We start from the raw sequence: 17721 nt of genomic DNA on the forward strand, positions 1-17721 counted from the left end.
AAACAGAGGAGTTAAACTGTGATTATTTTTTTTAAAGTTTAAATTTAGAGATGTTTATAACAATCGCAGTTCAATTCCTCTGTTTCTTCCAGCAACCAGCTCCATAATTTTTGTAACGAATTTAATTGAACAGCTCCTGAAAAATAAGAGTTGAAGAGAACAACCATTTGAATTTTTGCATGAACTTAACGTAAATCAATTTCATAACTGAGTGCAATGAAGGGCACTAAAGATTTATTTTTCAATAGAATTGTTCCAAGCAAATTAATTTATGAAGAATAAAATTATTGTTATACCAATTAAATAAAGTCAATTAGCTACTCTTATCTCAAACCACCGAGCTGTTATGAACTCTAATATTTATGAAAGTGTCATCACTTCCTGTTCTATACAAAATAATTCTGAAATTAAAAATTGCATATTTTATTAAGTACTATTTTTTTCCAAGTACTTTTAAGTTTAGATAAAGAAAGCAATAAATTTGGTAAAAACCTCAGTTTTACATCTGGTTTGAATTTTTTACTCTGTGACAGGCTAAGTAATTGTAAGCAATTACAGCATTTTTTTGATATCTACTTGAACATATTAAATATTTTAGCCATCTCTATTATGCTGGATTGCTAAATTTCATTTAGAACAAAAAAGATAGGAATAATAGCCATGTGTGTGGACATTTTAATTATAACTGATTAATGTATGCTTACATGATTTTTTTAATATTAATATTTTACATAAGTATTCGGCAAAGGCTGAATAGCTTGTTCGGTAGTCTAACTGAATATTGCTTGCATTTTAAATAAGGTATATAACAAAAACACGAGACAGGAAAAGTTCAGAATAATCTTTATTTGATACATTTCCATAAATATTTCCAATATATATGAAGCACAACAGAATCATAGATATTATCATCAGTGATATATAAGATATACTGGAGCAAATTGCAATCAACCATTGCCCGAATTGTGAAAATGTTTTAAAGCATAGTATGAATGACAAATTTAAATATATTAACAATTAAAAAAAAAACAAACTAGAAAATGAAAGTCACACTGGAATCATAATGATACAACAGCACAAACCTGGGTAAACAGAAGAATTAATTTTGTGATGAAATAAAGCAAGTAACTTAAAAGGATAGATGAGCTATAGTTACTATAAAAAATATATATAAGCTCAACTTTAATTAAACAATAGAATTATATAAGAAAACTAAAAACAATATTTATCTCAATATTTACAACTTATCTACGGTTCTAAAATAAAAATAATAACTGGAGAACTTGCACAAATAAATTTAATTAAGTAAATACTTCACTTGCCATATCCATTAATTTTACACTCAGCCCTTTTTTTTTATAAAATTTTTTTTTTCAATTTCTCAAATGAAGCATTAATAAAATGAATGAAAGAAAAATAAATGATACTATGTCAAATATAACTCAATATTCAATAAGATTTCAATCTAAAAAATAAAAAAAATTCATGGAATCATTAGAATACATTATTGTCATACACACATTTGTCATTATTGAAAGATTATTAAAAAAAAAAAAAAAGTCTTAAAAAAAAAGGAAGAAAAAAGAGAGAAGACAGAAGAAAATACAAGTTGAACTAACTTTCTTGCAAGAAAATTTAAATTAAGTTCACAACACCAACATGATCAACAGTTAAATACAAATGAATCGTACATTAAAATTTTACTGCACTTCGGTACATTAAATTCAACAGTTAAAAAACTTGTCAAATAAGAAATCTTGTTACATATCCATACATTTTTAAAAATAAAAAAAAGGAAACTTAGAATTGATCGCTTGAATTTTTAAACAACTTACAATGTTAAAAAGCATTATAAGAACATTTTTATCTCACTGTAAGCAATCAATTCTGCAAAAATGTTTTCAAAATAGTTCAGTAAAAATGATCACATTGATGGATCGGGGCTGGTTGGAGAAGATGGTGAGTAACCAGGACTTGTAGGGGAATAAGCCGAACCTTTAGGACTTGTAACAGAGTAAGTAGGACTGTATTGAGGAGACGTAGGAGAGTATGAAGGTGAAGTAGGAGAATATTTTGGCGAGGAAGGACTATAAGTTGGCGATGGTGGGCTGTACTTCGGTGACGTTGGAGTATAAGAGGGACTTGTTGGTGAATATTGAGGGCTTGAAGGGGAATATTTAGGACTGCTAGGGGAATATGATGGAGAAGTTGGCGAATAAGTTGGAGAAGTTGGACTATATTTGGGAGAAGTTGGTGTATATTGTGGTGATCCAGGTGAATAACTTGGACTGGTAGGACTGTAGGATGGAGATGTAGGCGAGTATTTTGGACTTGTAAGAGAATAATTAGGACTTCCAGGACTGTAGCTTGGACTTTGAGGAGAATAACTCGGAGAGCTAGGTGAATAGCTAGGACTGGTAGGACTGTAAGATGGTGAAGTAGGAGAATAACTTGGACTTGTTGGGGAGTAGCTAGGGCTAGTTGGGGAATAAGAAGGCGATGCTGGGGTATAATTTGGAGAACTTGGAGAATAGCTAGGACTTGTTGGGCTGTAACTAGGGCTTGTAGGACTGTAACTTGGGCTTGTCGGGCTGTAGCTTGGACTCGTTGGTGAGTAGCTTGGACTTGTTGGTGAGTAGCTCGGGCTAGTAGGCGAATAACTTGGACTGGTAGGTGAGTAACTTGGACTGGTAGGTGAGTAGCTTGGGCTAGTTGGCGAATAACTTGGACTGGTAGGTGAATAACTTGGACTAGTAGGTGAGTAACTAGGACTGGTTGGTGAGTAACTAGGACTGGTAGGGCTATAATTAGGAGACGTTGGAGAATAAGATGGTGAAGTAGGAGAATAACTTGGGCTTTGTGGTGTCAAAGATGGTGAAGTCGGAGCAAAAGATGGTGATGATGGAGAATAACTAGGTGACATGGCTCCAACAGGGCTAGGAATATAAGGTGATGCAGGAGAGGCGGGAGATCCAGGCTGAGGGGACCAAGCAGGGCTATAGCCAGGACTGTATCCACTAGCATCACTTGCAGCCGATGGAGAGAAACCTGCAGCACCAGGAGTCATACCACTACCTAAACCTGGTGACCAAGCATTTGCATATGCTGGAGTAGTGCCTTGATTCCAGGGTGTCATTTGTGGAGACATGCCACTGCTAGGGCTGGCCACACTTCCAAAGAATACACCAGGTCCTCCCATTGCACCAGAAAGAGGTATTTCTATACCATATTTACATTTTTCTGCATCAAGTAATAAATCAAATGCACCTGTGCCCATTCTTGCCAGCTGCCCCATGATTATATTTTCTGATACACCTTTAAGGGGATCTAATTCAGCATGGGAAGCAGCATCAAGTAGAATATCAACAGTTTCTTCAAAAGAACATCTCATTAATGGTCCAGTATCTTGACGATTAATACCATGTCGAGTGATGGCCATCAGATGACCTTTGGCTGTCATAACATCACAAAGCAATGCAAGATGACGATAATTTACATATGAACCATCAAAAGAGATGACATGGTTCATTTCTTTTTCGACTGCTTTTCTTACAGCCTCAATTCCCATTACTTCAAATATTTCACAAATGTCATTGGAATAGGTTCTAACAGGATCAACATCTTTTTCACTCAATACTCTCATTAAGCTTGTTCCATCAGTTTCCAAAAGCCATTCAGCAATTGGTTTGAATTCACCAGTTTCAGTAATCACAATTCGTTTTTTATTATCAGTAGTTGGCAAGTGCATATATACTTTAGCAATAGCTTCTATTCCTTGCAGTGTCATGTCACTCAACATATTCGCTTCAATACACCGTAAGAAAACATCATCTTCCATTTTGTCTACTTGTTCTTCCTCTTCTTGCAATTTATTGTCATCATTATTCATAATTCTAATTCGTAAAACAAGTTTTTCAGCATTATCATCGTTGAAAATGCAGTTTAAATCATCTCCGAAACCAGCATTGATTTTTTCAGCAATTTGTTCCATGGTTAATTTCTTATCAGTCATTCTTTTACGATCTAATTCAATTCTCAACAGCCAGGGGGAAATTCGTGAAGGGTCAAAGTCTGGCATTTCATAATAAACATTTACAAATTCTTGATCTTCAGCAATAACAGTATTTTGCGGATCTGGATCATAGTAAATTGCAGTATTAGCAGTGACTTTTCTCAAAGTTGTGTGCTCTAACCGGCAAAGTACATCTTTAGCTTTTTCAGCATCTCGAGCAGCTGCTCCGGTCAAGAATACAGTTAAAGAAGGAGTCTTAGGTTTTTTAGAAATATTGATGATTTCTTTTAACCTGGGTACACCAAGTGTTACATTTTTAGCTGATACACCAGCATAATGGAAAGTGTTTAGTGTCATTTGAGTAGCAGGTTCACCAAGAGACTGAGCTGCTAATGCACCAACCATTTCACCAGGTTGTACTTGAGCTTGCTGGAAACGGGTTTCAATTTCTCCCAAGAGCCAATCAAAAGCTTCTGTAGATAAGCGGAACTCTTCAGAAACCCGTTTAGTGCACAATGTAGAGTGAAGTAAAGCTCTGAACAGAATAGTAGCATTATCATTTGCTTGAACACTAAGTCTGTCTTCACCAGGCACAATAACTATTTTCTTAACAAGATTTTCGACTCCTTGCATGACTCTTAAGGGACTTAAATCAGTGGGAGATCGTGTATGCACATGGAAGATTTTCTGAGCATTCCATATCATTCTTTGAAGATTACATGGCAAAACAACCTTACTATCACCAGTAGGAAATATGGTTCGTAAAACTTCTCGCTCTGCTTTCAGAGTTTCCCATTCTTTTTCAAATTCACCAACAGCCTTTGAATCCCCAAGTACTTCTCGTACAACTTCTTCAATAAAAATTCTCCTTAAATATCTCTCATTTGCAGCATCAAATTTAAAACGCTTTTCAAAAGCTTTGTCAGATGGTTTTAATGTAGGTAAAGATTGAAACTCAACGCAAATTCCATCTAATCCATCTTCTCCATAACGGAACTGAATAACTTGACCAGTACTATTTCTGACGGTGCCATCATATGTAGCCATTACACTTTCCATAGCCTTTATCAAACGTCGCTGAATATAACCAGTTTCAGCAGTTTTTACAGCAGTATCAATGAGACCTTCACGACCTCCCATGGCATGGAAAAAGAATTCTGATGGTGTTAAGCCAGCAAGATATGAATTCTCCACAAATCCTCTGCTTTCAGGACCATAATCATCTTTGATGAAATGAGGAAGAGTACGTTTTCTAAAACCAAACGGTATTCTTTTACCTTCAACGTTTTGTTGCCCTACACAAGCAATAACTTGAGATATATTAATTTTTGATCCTTTTGCCCCAGATACTACCATAGCTTTGAAGTTGTTAAACTCTGACAAAGATTTTTGAGCACTGGCACCAGTTTTGTCACGAGCATCATTAAGAATACGATTCACTTGGTTTTCAAAAGTTTGTCTTAAAGTATTACCAGGTGTTGGTTCAAGATCATCATTGTGGGCTTTTTCAATTACTTCTATCACGTCCATTTTTGCCTTTTTAATTGTATTTTGGATATCAATGTAGGTTTGTGGATCAGCAATAGTATCACCAATACCAATGCTGTGACCCTCTAACAAAAGCCAATTGTTAACAACCATTTGGATATGGCCATAGAAAGCTCCAGCAACTTCGTGTCCCAATTCAGAAAATAAAACGTGCATCAAAGATCCACTTGAAGCTCCTACAGTCTTTTTACAAACAATTCCACTCACTAATTCTCCATGTTCAATTAATACTTTAGTGTCCCCAGGAGAAATCCATTTGTATGGCCCATCATCCTCTTCATCTGGGTGAGTGCTGTGTGTACGAATCAAATTGACATTTCCAGGAATTATCAAGGAAAACAACTGTTTTCCAGTCCAAAGTGGCTTAGGCTTCAAAATAGCAGGCATTGGAACTTTACCATCCCAAATGGGAAGAAACATCAATAGCGTCATCATTTGATCTTTTTCCAAGTAAACATCTCTTTTAGTCATTTTTCTCACAGCAGTAAGAGTATCCTGTACAATACCCATTACTGGTTTATTTGATTGTGGAGTGATTATATTTCTAGGCACAAGAGCCAGCTCCTGTATTTCTGCTCTAGTTTCAAGAGATTGAGGCACATGAAGATTCATTTCATCTCCATCAAAATCAGCATTATATGGAGTTGTCACACTTAAATTCATTCGGAATGTAGACCATGGTAAAACTCTTATGCGGTGACCCATCATAGACATTTTGTGCAGAGTTGGTTGTCGATTGAACACAATAACATCACCATTTCTCACATGACGTTCAACTCTATAGCCACACTGCAGATGCAAGTCACTAGCTTTTGGGTGAAATCTTAAATCAATTCTTTCCCCACTATCACGGACAATGTACTTCGCTCCAGGATACTGATTGTTTCCTCTTTGTACAAGTTCATGCATCTTATCAATATTAAATGGCGTGACTATTTCAGGAAAAGTCAAGTTTTGTGCTATAGATCTAGGAACACCAACTTCGAAGATAGCTAAATTTGGATCAGGTGTAATGACCGTTCGAGCAGAAAAGTCAACTCTCTTTCCCATAAGGTTGCCTCGAATTCTACCTTCTTTACTTTTTAATCTTTGTTTTATAGATTTTAAGGGTCTGCCACTTTTTTGCATAGCTCTAGGCAGTCCAGGTAATTCATTATCAACGATAGTAGCAACATGAAATTGCAGCATTTTAATATTTTCTGCAATAATATGAGCAGCTGCTCCACTTTGTTCATTTCTAATTAACTCATTATTTGCTTTAACTACATCAGAGAGTTTGTGCGTAAGATCATCTTGATTTCTTGCAGAACCAAACATCACTACAGCTGGTCTAACTGGGAGAGGAGGCACAGGTAAGACAGTCACAATCATCCAATCAGGTCTAGCATATTTTGGATCCATGCCCATAATAACACATTCTTCATCTGATATATGCTTAAATATTTCCCAGACTCTTTCAGCAGTCAAAGCTATTTTTCTTTCTTGTGAATCTTCATTTATATGCTTCCATTCAGCTGTTAAATCCAAGCCACTTTGACGGATTGAAGGTTGATATCTACCACAACCTCCATGACCAGATTTCTTACTACCATCATCATGCAATGTAGACTCTTGTCCAAGTTTTGTATCAATTTCATCACCTCCTTCACAAATATTCTTTCCTTTGCAAAGCTCATAAACATGAGCCAGACGCTTTCTGGGTTGGTTTTTTGTTTTTCCTATAATTTCTTTGATTTTTGGATTTGTAGGTGAAACCTTCAGTTTAGAACAATAAAAGCACACACACCTCATAATTTTAATGCTTTTCTTCAGAAATCCAACATGAAAAACAGGCTTGGCTAATTCAACATGTCCAAAATGACCAGGACACGCAGCCATATTCCCAGCACAAGTTTGACAACGGGAAGCTTTATCAATAACACCTTGGCGTGGATCCATAAGGCCTCCAAGCTTCGGACGCCCACTTTCATAAATTTCAGGATATCGGACTCCTCCTTCAGTAACAGACATCCGTTTAATTTCATCAGGACTCAGGATACCAAATTGTACTCTTTTGACTTCCCTTAGGGCAGCCTTAGAGTCTGAAGTTATTATCATAGACATGATCTAGAAGAAAAAAAATACAGATATGAAAAATAAAGATTTCTACTTTTTTCACTATAAAATTTAGATAATAAATTACTAGTAATAGATCAGCATCTGTTGAAAAGTCTTTTAGCACCCAAAACTGAATTATGACAAAATATCAAAACAGATTGACCAGCAAGCTTTTGAGCAACCTAATGAGAATAGCTGATGAAAAAGTAGATATAGAACATTTTCTATCTAATGATGCAGCAAAATTTTGCAATGCATTAAAAAATAGAAAATGTATAATAACAAAAGAAATTAATTTTTTTCTTCCTGTGACGATAGCACTGGGAACATTTATCTGAGTTAAGATGGCCAAAGTTATACTGATAATACTAACCAAATCAAACAACACCAACAAATACGAAGTTTTAGTGATTATAGTAGGGGTGCACAAGCTTTTTGAGTGCAGTGCCATTTGCACAGCAGGTTGACTAACGAAAGACATGTTAACGACAAATGTAGTAATATTTTATTAAATATAAGCGTTCGAATGTTTTTTTAATCAATAAACTTAATAATATAAACTAAACTCAGTGGTGCGACAGCCCATAGAGGGCCAAGGCCTACTGTGCCCATATCAGTTTTCTTGACCATGGGCTCTGGGGTGCAGGAGCAGATGCTTCGGTCAGGTGGTCGACCGAGCGTGGAACCCCCAGTGTTTAGTTCCCAAGCATGCTTGTTACTCATTTATCGACCCACTGAAGGGATGAAAGGCTGAGTCAACCTTGCCCGGCCCGAGGATCGAACCAGGGACAAGTGGCACGACAGCGAGAAGTGCTAACGCACAGCCGCCGAGCTTCAAACTAAATAATACATTTGTGGAAAATTAAAGGTGTTCAATTATTAGAATTCATTCGAAAATAAAAACTAGGTAATCCTTTTTTTAAGAAAAAAAATCGCCATTTTTATCATATCAAATACAGATTTATCAAAATAAATAAATGAACATTGGAGAAATGAAATAATTTTTTTTTTTTTTAATCATATCACACAATACAAAAATTCATTTTAAAAATAAATTCTAATAAAAAAAAAACCAACGCTCACAGAATGAAAGTTAGAAAAAATTTATTACAAGTAACATAAATTCAAATTAAATATTTTAATTGAAGAAAATATGTAAGCTTTAAATATGAGCCTAAAATAAAAACAAAGCTGTTATAGTTCAAAATAAAATTCAATACTTATTTGTTAATGTACTTTATTTCTTCAGGGGTCTGTCTAGGTTTTTCTGAGAGCAGGGGTCTATCCAAACATTTTATGAAAGGTCTGGTTTTTGTGAAAAAATTACTCACATTCTTTCAACCAGGGTCCTGCTTTTATGAATTTGTGCAAATAGGGTCCGATTATTGCAAAAAACTTTTTCAAGGAGTTTTTAAATTGTAAATAGATACAAGATTATGCTCAACACTGTAAAATTATAAGAAAAAAATTCAATTTAAATGCGTACTTAGAAATTTGCGCGTCGCAATAACATCATAGTTAATTACGAGATCGTCAAAGTCACGTGGAGAAGTATAGCAACAATCGCATGCCGTAATAAAATTATCGAAATTTTTTATAGCAAGTAAATGCATAGCAATGACTGCCAAATTTTTCATTTTTTTTAATTTTATTTAAGTGGGCGATCTGAAATTTGCATGTCGTAATAAAACTTCCGGATTTTTGAAATCACATTGAAAAGTGGAAATAAATGTTTTAAAAAAAAATCATTTATATTTACGATAAAATTGGCTTAAAGATAGCGCGTATAGTAATTAATGTATGTTCATTTCATTTAAAACTTCACTTCATTTAAAATGTATGTTGAATACATTTACTATAGAATCTGTTAAAATTGATCGTGTCAAAACTTGATGACTAAAAAGTGCAATTAAATTTTTTTTTTTTTACAGGTTCATTTAATTGTTTTAATGTGTTTAGAAGCTCTCACTGGCAGCACTTCAGTAGTCAGCAGGCCGCAGGTTGTACACCCCTAAATTATGGCTTAATACATTCCGCAAAAATAAATGTATTGTGAGAAAAGGAAATCTAGAATATGTAGCCTACAATATTACACTATTAAAGCCAGGAAACAAAAATAGCACAGCCGAGTATACAAGTACATCTAACTATACGTCAACTGAAGAAAATAGTTTTCTGATGAAAATTTTTTTTAGTTAATTTATATTTTGTGTATATTTATTTTAGTATAATTTATTTCAGTTATTCTTGACACAGATAAATAATCAAAATTTTGTAACATGAAAAAAAAAAATTTTTTTTTTCACACCTAAATATATAAGGAGATATTTTTCACCTATTCTCCAAATCTTGACTTTAAAAGAATATTATCATTCTCAGAGAATGTTCTTGCCTCACACGTTTAATTGTGACACTATTGTTACAAACAAATTATTTTACCACTTCATTTAATTTATTATTAGATGAGATATAGACAAAAATGTTTTTCAATTTCAATTAATTAATTTAATTTTACTTAAACTTTGTCCATTATATATTTTGAAATATAGTTAGGTAATAACTAAAAGATAGTCCTATCAGAAAAACACTCAATATACTTTCCAATCCAGTATCTTTTCTTTGTTCATTTTTTACAATTTAGGTTTGACCATTATCAGCATGCAAACAATTAGATAGCCTTTAATTACTACTTATCAGTTACACAAAACTCTTAATTAGAAAAGTAACAAAAACTAGAATCCAAACCAACCAGACGATAAAAATCTAAGTCTTCATGAAAAAATTATTAAAAAGAGGTGCATTCAAGATTTTAATCCTTTTCAATTTTTGGCTAATATGCTGAATCTGAAATACAATGGAAAAAGACTTTCTAAATACACAAGGAAAGAGGCAGAGGATTGGGTTTCTATGAAAAATGCTGAATGGCTCAAAAAAGTTAACTTAAAGTAAGAGAATTTCAGATAATAGAAACAAGATTCATTCTCTTAAAATAGGCTAATTTCAGAAAATTACAACAAGACAAAAAAGTACGAAATATTTTATATTTCGTAATAAGATAGGAGAGAAGGGAAGGTATTGGACAAGAAAAACTTAGCAGTAACGTTCAGTATTGAAAAATACTAAAATTAATATATATATATATTTATTATTAAAGGAATAATAAGGAGAGGGAATAATAATTTTAGTGAATGCATTAAGTATATGTCTTAACTGTATTTTGTATATGTCAGTTCTTATCTGTTTTTTTCTTTTTAATGACAAAGTCAAACAAAAATATAATTTTTTTTAACTGGTCTTTAAAAGAATCAATCCATTACAAAATTGCCATGTTCTGAGAGTGGAGGAATGAGAAAATAAATAACCATTGTTAGTTTTGAAGCTTAATCATGTAAATAAATTAAATTAATATTAATTCTTAAGTTATCCTATAAGTGATAAATAGAACATTTAGTAAGCCTTTCTCTCGCAATGAAGGATTAAGAAAATAAGCATTTTAAAAGTTGGGTTCTGAAGGTTATTTCTATAATTAAAACTAAAACACCTATCAATACATTTTTAGAAAATAAACTAACTTCTTAATAAATGAGGGAATGACAATGTCAACTTAACCCTTATCCAATTTGCTTTCTCAGTTTCCCTTTATACACTGAAGAATTTCACCTAATTTATTGAAATTTCTTTTCCATTTTATCAAAACATGTACGCTTTTTCAACCTAAATAATAATCAATCTGAAATATTCTGAATCTCTAGGAGTTACGGAATTTACATGAATTATGAGTTCCAAACTTTTTTGATAAGTAAATGAATGAAAAATAAAAAAAAAACATTTGAAGACTAAAAACTTAACTTAATAAATTGAAACAACAGAGGTGTTAATTTTCAAAAATAAAAATTGAACAAATATCGGTATTTCAGTGAGAAATTATCTTTTTTGTATTTGTAGGTGGTAAGAAGGAATAAGATTGCATAGAAATTAGAATTTTCTTTTAAAATACTTCAAATTTATGAGATGGAAAAAAAAAAAAAAAACATCTATACCATCTAAATATATACTAAAAAAATAACTTATTCACTTTTCTACAGAATAAACTGAAATAACCTTTAATTCTATTAGCAGAAATATACCCACAAATCTTGAAGGGAGAAAAAAAAAACAATGTAATCATTTAAATGTCCAGCTTCAAACGTAATTTATTGACTGCAATAACACACAGATAAAAAAAACTTATGAACAATAAAAACCAAATTTAAAAAGTAAATAAAACAATATACCATTAAATATATTATCCTTGATAACAATTTTAAAAAAATTGTAAAATTTTTATCCTTCATTAGATTTTCTTTAAAATTTAATTTAATAATCTTTCAAAATATTAAAATAATGTCATTGACTGCAGCGTCACTCGTATTGGAGTGACGTTTTGGACTATTTGCAAAGGATAATCGCATGTATTTGAAAAGATATTTCACAGGAAGTAAATAAATTATTGAAAGCCTCGTATAAGCTTTTTTGTTCACCGCTATGGGGAGATTTCCGTATCTGAGGTAGAATAATTGCCAAGTCTTGGAAACTTCCGGGCAGTGGCTTGTGAGAAACTTAAAAAAAAAAAAAACATCACAGAAAGGAACCAACTCGAAAGGTATACCTCGTAGCCAACCCGGGCAAACACCTACATGCTTTTTTTTAAAAAGTTTCAAGTTTATAATCTATTTACAGGGTATCTGCTACATTTTAGATTTTCAAATTCATGACTTTTCATGATTTTCCATGACTAATTCCAAGAATTTTTCATGACTTAATGAAGTTACTATTTTCTCCGACAAAAACGCAACAATGCATTTAAAAAAGCATTATAATAACATAATAAAAGGCATAACCAAAACTATACTCTGCATCTTCATATTTATAGATTTTAAATTTAAAAAACAGAGTAAAGAAAGAATTGAAACAATAAAATAGCTAGAAAAAAATGCAAAAGCAAATAATTTTTTTTCTGTAGAATTATATTCTAAAGATACTTTTCTTGTTCATCTGAAAGGAAAGAAATACTCCTAATTTTTCTGTTCTGATTTAGGAATTAAAAAAAAATTTGCAATGACTGGTTTGCTTCAACTAGAATTTTAAATTGATAAAATTAAATAAAATAAATAATAAGAATTTTTAAATGACAGAATGTTTATTATGTAGAAATGTTGTTATGGTTGTTATGTAGAAATGGTTGTTATGTAGAAATTATGTTTTTTCTTTCATTTTTTGAAAGAACACCATAATTTTTAAAGAACATGATAAAATCATTTTATATTCTAATAAAATATGCCTGAGTGGTGATTTTGTTAGGAATTCAGATGTTTGGAACAGGATGAAATTGGGGGGGGGGATTCCATTTTAAAAATTAGATTTTTCGGAGACCAGTGGTGCAAGTGGCAAAACATGGTTTTGGAGCATCTTTCGAGCAACACAGAAGCAATTTTGGAGCAGGGAAACAAAGATTTGGAGCATATTTAATAAAAAGAATTAAAACAAGAGTTTTCAATTTTGTTCATTAATGGCATATCTTATTTTTTTCACTTTTTAAAGGTCCCTGCATAAACAAATTAAGTTTCTTTTTGGTAGCTTCCAATTCTGTTAAATATTCTGCTATGCTCGACTTAGCCTCAGATAAGAGGATCTGTCCGCTTTCTATAAACATGTCTTTATTATTTAACCCATCTTTAATATTTTTTTTATCAGTGGCTAAGAGATCTTGAGAAGCCTTCAATTTTTTTAGCAAATCAATTTCAGCAACTTTTAATCTGCTTTCCTCAGTTTCAGTGTTCACATTCTTTTTTCACAACCTCTAATCAAGCAGAATAATTTTTAAATGCTGCACGAGTTCCTTTAATCATATCTTTGTCAACTTTAAAGTTATTTAAATCCCCAGTGACACAACTTGTCTCAAATCATTAACACTATGCAAATTTAAACTTGCCCTATTGTCAAGTAGCTTTTTATTCACACATATGAACAAACCTAAAACCTCTCTAGTACTAAAACCTCTCTCAACATCGGCATTCCCATGTGGTATGCACAAAAGAGCTTTAAAAAGCTTTGTTATAAGAGAATATTTGATATTTCCCAAATTATATTTCTTCACAAAATAGTTTTTCCAAAACACATCAATTGGTGCATATTCATTTGAGTCACAAGAATAACCTTCTGGTTCTATACGTACCAGTAACAAACATGCCTCTTCAGGTTTTATAATGAATGGGGTTACTGTTGCCAGATATCTTATTACCTTAATAGAATTCCATTCTCATCACAGGATGCAACAATTTAAGATGGTATAGTAACCTATTTTCAAGAGGCAATGCTTTTAATAACTTTTTTGCACGTGCCATAGACCTGGCACCTAAATACATAGAATTTTTTACTGAAGAAGATAATGATGTCATCGTATTTGTGGTATCTAGTCCAACATCTATTAAATTTGAATTTTGCCAAATTTCTGCGTTTTTTACATCCAAAGATTTTAAGTCATTTCCTGTCAAACTAAGAAAAGCAGAACTCTTTTAAAAAACGCCCTAACAATGCTTAAACTAGAGACACCATTTTATAATACAGCAAGTGAATCAATGGTGTCTCAGTTTGGAAAAAACCTAAACATTTATTTAATATAGGTGAAATATTACTTAAAAAAGAGCTTTTGGCAAAAGCAATTTAAATAAATTCAATATTGAGTGGCTCATACTATTTTTTAAATTAATAATTACTTTATTTAATTCTGTAAAAGGTAATTTAAAACTCTAATTAATTTAACTATTATTTAACGTTATTGAGTATATTTTTCTTAAAATTTAAAAAAATGTTATTTGTAATAGTATATTCAATAAAACATTAACAAGATTAATATTGATCATACGGAATTTATAAAAAATATGTAAAGAATTAAGCAAACTTTAATAAATTTATATTACAAATGTAAATTAGTGAATGACCCCTAATTTTTTAAAATTAAAATTGGTTACCCAGTACAGTATTTCATTAATGAAATGATAAAAAAAAATAATTTTTAAATGCAAATTCAGTGAGTATTGAAGCTATAATAAAATGCAATAAGTGTAAAAAAAAAATATTAGTAAAAAAAAGTAATACATGTTTAAAAACAATATGCAATTAGTGGATGGTCCCTCAGAAAAAAATTTACACTTAAGAAACTTAATTAATTTTTATCTTTATTAAATTAAATGAATAAAAGGGAGATGGAAATTTTGAGGTTATGAAGCTTTTTGATTCTTGACTGCTCTGAGGATCAACATGAAAATTTGTACTTAGTGAATGGTCCCCAAGTTAATTCCAAGATCATGAGTACTATTCTATAAACAGAATAGAGCAAGAAGGCCATAAGCTTGCCATTGACGAAGACGATGGCACTTCAATAACAATGAAATTAAACAAGAGAAATAAAATTTTCATTTGTTATTAAACTTTGGCAATGTTTAGTCGGTCCCCGAAAATTCCTGGGAAGTTTCGGTTCCATTTCAGAGAGTGGAAAATGAAACCTGAAATTTAGAATATCTTGTAAAATGAAGCAGAGTTGCACATGAGAGTGCAAGAATCCTTCCCACTGAATCCAGAGCAACCCATCACATAGCAGTAGCTTGGTTGCCGCAAAATTGTGACTTGGCGATACCCAGGGGAAAATATCCCTTTTGGCTCAGATCGGGGCAATTTAAGCCTACTACTTCAATTTGGAGCATATAGGCCCAGGTTTCCACAATTGGCGCAGTACTTGCAACACTAGAATACCAAAATCCATGACTTTCCATGATTTTTTTCAAAAAAACAGCAAAAATCATGACTTTTCATGACAAATTTTGTTCAATACTGAAATTCATGACTTTCCATGATTTTTCATGACTTTCCAGGTGCGCGGATACCCTGTATTTAGCATCTTGTCGAGACAGATCACGATATAGAAATATCCCCTAAACAGACAGGATGCCATGGAAACAAACGGAGTGAGATATTATTCTTGTGACCACCAGACTTACATTATTAAAATATCGGTGGGAGTACTTAGCAGAATACGTTTTGTACAACAAACTTGTGGCCTGAAGGGGATCACTGTAAACGCATGCTGCAGTCAATGTGTTAAATGAAAAATTAAATCAATAATTAAATATTATCTTATTGTAAGAGTTGCCTATGAATAATTTCACAGTTAATTATTATCATCTTACATTTGTAATAAAAAATAAACAAAAAAGTAACATCATAGCAATTTTAACACAGAATGAGGAAAAATAAAACAAAAGAGCAGGAAGAATTAACTAAAAAGTTATAATTTGCTAAAGGAGAATTTTTTTTTGGGTAAAAAACTAAACTAAAATTTCATTCTGAAAATTTATTCTTTCTTTATTACTGTCAGATTGACCTTGTTACATAGTGAAAGTTCCTCCAATTATATTATAATAATTATGAGTACTGAGATTATAGCTACGAAACTTAAAATGATTAAAGAAAAGAAATTAAACCCGTATATAGTTTCAAATTAAAGTATAACTTACAATATTTTCAACTTCTGCGTATTTAAGAACAAACACAAAAAGAGAAATACATTCTAAATATTTTATATTTTCGTCATACATATATATTTTTAAGAACTAAATTGATTGTCACAAAAAACAATATAAAATTGAGGGATGGATAAATAGCCAGAGGATATGGTTTAGTAAATAATAACATGACCATGATAGCAAAAAAAAAACTGTGGCCTATTCTGAAGTTCAAAGCTGTTTTTTAAATTAGCAACTTTTGAAAGTGGTATGATTGGAAGTTTCGAACTTCCAATCATACCACTGTAATTAATAATCATGATGGTTTTTGCATATTAAGTCAGTTTTAGAAAAAGAATTATAATATAATTCATAAGACCAAACTTGGACAAAGAATTAATGTTTTAACAATGTTCTAAGATCTTGCTTCAATACTGCCTTAAATTTGTGTATTAAGATTCACAAAAATAGAAATATAAAGAATTGTTTCAAAAGATGATAAAAACCCTATAAAACATATTTTTAATAAGTAGTATAATCTATAGCTAAGATCTAACATAGAAAATAGAGTCAACCATGCTTTGACTACATTATATATCAGATTCCTGTGCAGAGAAAATGGTTTTAGATCTTAGTTTCTAAAATTTGCCTTAATAGATTATGGCCATAGCATTAATTTAGTGCTTCTAAGAAATGTGACCTTATAAATGCAAAGCATGCATGGTAGGCTTAAATTTAATTAAAATTGATGTAAAAATGTCTTTACTGTATATTACAAAAAAATTTATCGCTTTTTGACTGTTTGAACTTTAAACAATTTCATTTCATATAAATCATGTAATAATTATTTTCTTTTAAACATGGGGAAAGCTTGGTTTACCAGCTTGTAAATTGTCAAAAACTATATTAAAGCTTCATAAGAAAAATTAAAACTTTTCTTTAGTAATATGCACAAAATAATATAAATTTATTAGGAACACAGTGTAAGTTGAACAGCAAATAGATATCATCATGATGAAAAGAATCTAGAACACGAACTTCACATTTGAGTTCAAGGATATTAGGACATTAACAAAAAAATTCAGAATATTTATATGTTTCACATCCTTAACTAATATTGTTTCAACTTTTCATCATGATCATGACTCTTATTACAAATTTTTGGAGAAATAAGACCTCTTAAAAGCATATGACTTAAATAAGTTACAAAATGGCTACCAGGGTATTGCGTATTAAGAAATACACAATTTATTAAAATAACACTTTATTTATAAGATGTAATAACAAACACTTACAACTGTTGTTATTTATCTCATATGTATGTATATTTTGAAGTATATTATAATGCAAATAGAAGTTTATTTTCACTTCTTAATTCCATTCTTTAACTTACAACTTGGCTAGCTACGAGCCTTCCGATTACGAAGGTGGCAGCCTTTATATACTTTTCTGAAAAACTGTCGATGCCAGATTCAAAAGTACTTTATTCAATTTCTTTACTTCACTTCATTACTATTTTTATGT

The 17721-nt window shown here is 31.6% G+C and overlaps 1 protein-coding gene across 1 annotated transcript; it reads right to left on the reverse strand.

The window, feature by feature from the left end:
• Positions 1-826: 826 nt before the first annotated feature.
• Polr2A (RNA polymerase II subunit RpII215) lies at positions 827-17641 on the reverse strand. The gene is made up of 2 exons (XM_016056180.4): positions 17493-17641; positions 827-7666 (listed from the first exon to the last, which is right to left on the reverse strand). Exon 2 carries the CDS (start codon positions 7661-7663, stop codon positions 1925-1927), a length of 5739 nt encoding a protein of 1912 aa, XP_015911666.1. The 5' UTR covers positions 7664-7666; positions 17493-17641; the 3' UTR covers positions 827-1924.
• Positions 17642-17721: the final 80 nt, after the last annotated feature.

This window comes from Parasteatoda tepidariorum, chromosome 8, assembly GCF_982258835.1.
Source record: "Parasteatoda tepidariorum strain Cologne lab strain chromosome 8, Ptep-v5.0, whole genome shotgun sequence".
NCBI lineage: Eukaryota > Metazoa > Arthropoda > Arachnida > Araneae > Theridiidae > Parasteatoda > Parasteatoda tepidariorum.